This window comes from Mandrillus leucophaeus, unplaced genomic scaffold, assembly GCF_000951045.1.
Source record: "Mandrillus leucophaeus isolate KB7577 unplaced genomic scaffold, Mleu.le_1.0 Scaffold12, whole genome shotgun sequence".
Lineage (NCBI taxonomy): Eukaryota > Metazoa > Chordata > Mammalia > Primates > Cercopithecidae > Mandrillus > Mandrillus leucophaeus.
Genome location: NW_012100320.1, coordinates 2,409,264 through 2,415,647, shown reverse-complemented (window position 1 = coordinate 2,415,647; position 6,384 = coordinate 2,409,264). Strand labels below are relative to the sequence as shown.

At 43.2% G+C, this 6,384-nt stretch overlaps 1 protein-coding gene across 1 annotated transcript in view; it reads right to left on the bottom strand.

The window, feature by feature from the left end:
• The window catches only part of TRIP4 (thyroid hormone receptor interactor 4), a 76,022-nt gene extending 70,191 nt beyond the window's left edge, over positions 1–5,831 (bottom strand). The window contains exons 1-2 of the mRNA XM_011967887.1: positions 5,677–5,831; positions 839–1,008 (exon numbers count right to left, since the gene is read on the bottom strand). Coding sequence (XP_011823277.1) covers positions 839–1,008; positions 5,677–5,777 — 271 coding nt within the window. The 5' untranslated portion in view covers positions 5,778–5,831. The remainder of the gene's footprint in view (positions 1–838; positions 1,009–5,676) is intronic.
• Positions 5,832–6,384: the final 553 nt, after the last annotated feature.

The following is a 6,384-nucleotide window of genomic DNA, read 5'->3' as shown; positions in this document are numbered from 1 at the left end:
ATCGGGAAGATTTTTAATTATCTTTTCGTGCCAAACCAGAATAAAATTTAAATCATCATTTTTAAGAGTGCAGTCAATGAAAAAGAACTCAAACAAGTGGCTGGTTTTAAGTTAAATTAAAATCTGATATTCTAAAATCAGGCTCAGTGGCTCACATGTATAATCCTAGCACTTTGAGAGGCCAAGGCAGGTGGATCGTTTGAACCAAGGAGTTTGAGAGCAGTCTGGACAACAGAGTGAGACCCTATCCCTAGAAAAAAATAAAAAAATTAGCCAGGTGTGGTAACACACTCCTGAAGTCCCAGCTACTCAGGAAGCTGAGGTGGGAGAATCATCTGAGCCCAGGAAACAGAGGCTGCAGTGAGCTGTGATCAAGCCACACCACTCCAGCCTGGGCAATGAAAGTGAGACCATGTTTCAAAACAAACAAAATTCTGATATTGTAGATTGCATAATAACTTATTTAGTTTGGTGCTCGTCTTTTGTACTGTTTAAGTAGTTATCTCTAAATGCTATTCATACTATAGTCAATCAACACTTTACTTACACCCAGGTATGCACATGACTGAAAAATGTTTCTTTATGTATAAATTTTTCAAATTATTCTGAAGCCACATTTGTGTCTGTAAACAGGCATTTTTTGGTGATATTTTCTAAGTTAAAAAAGAACTAGAGCAATATTCATTATGGATTGAGTAGAACCGAACTAAAAATATGTATACATACGATTCTGTTTAAGTTAGTTGTGAAGAAATACAAGATGGAAAAAAAAAAATTAAATTCTTTAAGCCTGCCCACTTACCAATATTTCAACATTTGCTTAATTACATTAACTTACCATCTTTTTTGAAGCACTGCTGCAAAGGATCAGAAATCGACTCCTGATCATTCTTTTGCCATTTGATTATAAGTTCTTCTATGAATTGACCTTTTTTGCCTTCATTTCCCTGGAGGAGATCAGTAACATATTCTCGTATCTCTTCAGCACTCTCAATTGACAAAACATACCTCAGGAGGCAAAGATATAAGTTATTGAAACAAGACTAACTTACACTGTTTCTCAGTAATCTTAACAGAGATCTAGGTAGTAAAAACCATTCATTAATCTATTAGAGTGTTTACTTTGAGCCAAGTACTATGCTAGATGCTAGAAATACGATATGATCCTAACTGGTATGAAGGTATACATACATACACTTATGTGTAGGAAAAAAAGTTATACACCAAAATGATTACTAGTGAGTGATGGGATTAAAGGTAGTTTTATTTTTATTTTCTTTTTTCTTACTTTTTTTTTTTTTTTTGAGACAAAGTCTCACCCTGTCGCCCAGGCTGGAGTACAGTGGTGCCATGTCAGCTCACTGCAAGCTCTGCCTCCCGGGTTCACGCCATTCTCTTGCCTCAGCCTCATGAGTAGCTGGGACTACAGGTGCCCACCACCACGCCCAGCTAATTTTTTGTATTTTTTAGTACAGATGGGGTTTCAACGTGTTAGCCAGGATGGTCTCGATCTTCTGACCTCGTGATCCACCCGCCTTAGCCTCCCAAAGTGCTAGGATTACAGGCGTGAGCCACTGCTCCCAGCCAATAAATATGTTTTTAAAAGTATTACATTATTATATATACTGGAAAAAACAGAAAGAAACAGTGCTTATTTCTGGGTTGTAGTATTACGGTAATTTTGGTTTACTCTTTTATCCTTTTCTGATTTTTTTAGTTTTCTACAGTGAACATCTCATCATTACAGGAGAAAGAAGTGATAAAAATTACTTACAAATTAACATATAAGACACTGAAGACAGTACAAAACCTGAAGAAACTGTAATTCAGACACAATGATATGGAACGCAAGAAAATTATCATCGTGCTATATCCTTTAAATTTGTAAAAATTATGAAATTGTCCCATGATTGGTAGCATATGTACTGCATTCTTTTCATAGTGTAGTGGTGGAACTGCAGAATTATGCTCTAGAGGTAAACAAATCTGTGCCTTTGGGCCTCATTAAGAGAATCTTCTGACTGGGTGCGGGAGCCCATGCCTGTAATCCCAACAATTTGGGAGGCTGAGGCTGGAGGATCACTTGGGCCCAGGAGTTTCAGACTAGCCTGGGCAACATAGGGAGACCTTGTCTCTAGAAGAAAAATTAAAATTAGCCAGGCATAGAGGCACGTGCCTGTAGTCCTAGCTACTTGGGAGGTTGAGGTGGAAGGATTCTTTGAGTCTCAGAGGTGAAGGCTGCAGAGCCATGATTGCATCACTACATTCCAGCCTGAGCAACAGAATGAGACTCTGTCTCAAACAAACGAAAATGGCGGGGCATGGTAGCTCCCAGCACTTTGGGAGGCTGAAGTGGGTGGATCACCTGAGGTCAGGTGTTAGAGACCAGCCTGGCCAACATGGTGAAACCCCATCTCTACTAAAAATACAAACATTAGCTGGGCATAGTGTCACGAGCCTGTAGTCCCAGCTACTGGGAAGGCTGAGGCAGGAGAATTGTTTGAACTGGGAGGTAGAGGTTGCAGTGAGCCAAGATCCTGTCACTGCACTCTAGCCTGGGTGACAGAGTGAGATTCCATCTCAAAAAAGAAAAAAAAAAAAGTTAATAGCTCTGTGCTATTTTAAAAATTCAGGTCACTCATATAAAATTGTTCAAGTTAGTACATTACTGTAGTATGTACACCTGGGTAATTCTCAATTAAATGCCAGGCAAGGCACAGCAAATGCTTTCATCATGGCATAACAGCCTGTTGTGCATACTAGTGAATACCTAACAAATGATTCAAATAGTATCTTAGCATAATACATGCCGATGGGCACTGACCTTCTTCCCAGGGGGAATACAATTTTTTTTTTTTGAGATGGAGTCTTGCTCTGTTGCCCAGACTGGAGTGCAGTGGTGAGATCTCGACTCACTGCAATCTTTCCCTCCTGGGTTCAAGTGATTCTCCTGCCTCAGTCTCCTGAGTAGCTGGGATTACAGGTGCCCGCCACCACACCTGGCTAATTTTTTTTTGTATTTTTAGTAGAGATGGGGTTTCACCATGTTGGCCAGGCTGGTCTTGAACTCCTGACCTCCTGATCTGCCTGCCTTGGCCTCCTAAAGTGCTAGGATTACAGGCATGAGCCACCACACCTGGCCTGAGAAACCATGTTCTTGATACTGTGTAATCCAAACAAAATACAACTGGATTCTAGACTGAGAAGACTACATCTATCATTCTTACCCTGTTTCAAACTGTTAATTTATCAAAAATAGCCTCAATCTTTCGTTTTTCCTTTTTTTTTTTTTTTTTTTTTTTGAGACGAGGTCTCACTTTGTCACCCAGGATGGAGTGCAGTGGTGCGATATCAGCTCACTGCAACCTCTGCCCCCAGGTTCAAGGGATTCTCCTGCCTCAGCCTTCCAAGTAGCTGAGACGACTTGCACTCTCCAACACACCCAGCTAAGTTTTGTATTTTTAGTAGAGTGGGGGTTTCACTATGTTGGCCAGGCTAGTCTGAAATTCCTGACCTCAAGTGATCTGCCTGCCTTGACTTCCCAAAGTGCTTAGATTACAGGCAGGAACCACTGCGCCTGGCCACCTCAATCTTTTTTTTTTTAAATACTGGGTAACTTTATAATAAATATGTGAAAATTGGGCCAGGCACGGCGGCTCACGCCTGTAACCCCAGCACTTTGGGCAGCCAAGGCAGGTGGATCTGAGGTCAGGAGTTCGAGACCACTCTGGTCAATATGATGAAACCCCATCTCTACTAAAAATACAAAAATTAGCCAGGCATGGCGGTGCACACCTGTAATCCCAGCTGCTTGGCAGGCCGAGGCAGGAGAATCGCTTGAACCCGGGAGGCGGAGGTTGCAGTGAGCTGAGATCACACCACTGCACTCCAGCCTGGGCAACAGAGCAAGACTCCGTCTCAAAAAAAAAAAAAAAGTGAAAAGTTTGAACTTATATTCGTAAAAAACACTTTACTGTTTTATATATTGCAAAGTTGCATTATTTCATATGATAGCATTCCACTGCTTTAAAAAATGTTTGAAAACTACTAAATACTTAATTTGACTGCCTTCAAGCAAGGGTAAAGCCAAACCATAAGATTTTGCTGTTGTTTTGTTGTCTATTCTACTCTTCAAAAAAATCCCTTATCTTGTTGTTTACTTTTTTTATTTCTGTACAGACAGGGTCTCGCTATGTTGCCCAGACTGCTCTCCAACTCCCAGTCTCAAGCGATCCTCCCACCTCCACCTCCCAAAGTGCTGGGAATAAGGGCTTGAGCCATCTCCTAGGGCCTCAAAGAAATCCATTAAAATAGCCTACTTTAACTCTTTCCTTGCCAAAAGTCTATTTTCTCCCAAACTCAGAAACTCATCTTACTTCCTACAAAAGCCCTAGAACTGCAATTTAGGTTTCAGCATTAGTGACCAAGGAATCAAATTAAGGAACACTTTCAGTTCTTTGATCAAGTCCCATTTTTGCAGCTTTCTCCCCTGCCTGAACACTTTGGACCTCCACCTCTGTCTATTCCTTAAGTTCTCAGGTGAAAGTCATCCTTTCCAGTAAACCTTCCGAGTTTTTCAAATCTTAATAAGGATCATTTATTTTGTGCTCCAACAAGCCCCTTCACTTCCCCAATCTCAGCAGTCATCAACGAAGGGGAACCCAACTGTCTTGTCTTTGTTACCCCAATATCTGGCACGTAACAGTGCAACAAATGTTCTTTAATCAGTTGAAAGCAGATATTAAATCATGTTTACCATCTCCATTTCATAAGAGTCATAAAGCATGCCTACTAATGATTCATCTTATAGATGAAGAAACCAGGGTACAGAGAGAAAAATTAAGTTGTCTTGGGTTCTAAAACAGGTAAACGACAACAGAATACAGAACCTGCAACTCCAGAGTCGGAAGCTATTTGTACTCTTCCACGCTGCTTCCACTTAAATTCTAGGTCCTATTGACACAGCTGACCCTATTGGCCGTACTGACACAACTCAGACTGGGCCCACTAAAATGTTCAGAGTATGTCTGGGTGCGGTGGCTCACGCCTGTAATCCCAGCACTTTGGGAGGTCGAGGCGGGCGGATCACTTGAGGTCAGGAGTTGGAGACTAGCCTGGACAACATGGTGAAACCCCGACTGTACTAAAAATTTTAAAAAATTAGCCGAGTGTGGTGGTGCGTGCCTGTAATCCCAGCTACTTGGGAGGCTGAGGCAAGTGAATCGCCTGAACCCGGGAGGCGGAGGTTGCAGTGAGCCAAGATCGCGCCACTGTACTCCAGCCTGGGCGACAGAGACTCGGTCTCAATAATAACAACAATAAATAAATAAATAAATAAATAAATAAATAAGGAGTTAAGAGTTAGGAAACACAATTTGACCTGCCCCTTCTCTCTAGAAAGGAAACTGGCTCCTGGGACAGTCATGCAGTACTAATTATTACAGACTGGGCGTCTTCCCAGGAAAAAAAGCCTGAACGGCAGATTGCGGAGCCGGACACCCTATTCCAGAAACTAAACTACAAAGGCGGAGGCCAGAATTCGACGCCTACAGACTACAGACTGCAGCCCCTTTATCACATTCCTCTCTTAACTTTTCAGTCCTCCCCGCTTTCCTGTTCGCTCAGGCAGTGCACATCCCAGAGCTCCTTCCCCGCTTGGACCCCAACTGTTCTCACTGAATGATCTCCTCGCTGACATCCAGGCCGAAAGTTTTCCGCAACTGCTGGGTGCACCAGTGCACCAGCGGCTCCCCGGACACCGCCCCAGCCACCGCCATCTTCCCCAGCCGGAACCAGCTGGGCTGCAAAAGCCCCACGTCCTGCACCGGACTAGTTCCCTTCGCAACACCAACCTCACTCACGCGGGTTCCGCCAGCTTGCACCGCCCCGCAAGGTCGCACCGCCTCCAGTGCAGATCCCGCCCACCTGTGCGCCTCTTGTTTCTTCCTGCTTCCTTGTCTACTTCCTTGTACTCACCCGAGTCGAGCTCTGTCAGTGCGTGATTCTTGCTATCGCTAAACGTAGGACTCGAGGAAGGCCATTGGCACTTCTGCTGAGAAGACAGTGCAAGTGCCTATAAAAACGACAGTTTAGGGGGGAAACAAACCAATACCCGGAAAACTGAGAGACCAGCTTTTTAATCGTCATGGTTTTATGTAAAATAAAACAGCACGTGGAAGGTATTGTAAGCGCTGTAAGTTTTTGCTCTGGTGATGGTTTAATTTTTTTTTTATTTTTATTTATTTATTTATTTTTGAGACGGAGTCTCGCACTGTCGCCCAGGCTTGAGTACAGTGGCATGATCTTGGCTCACTGCAAGCTCCGCCTCCCGGGTTCACGCCATTCTCCTGCCTCAGCCTCCCAAGTAGCTGAGACTACAGGCAC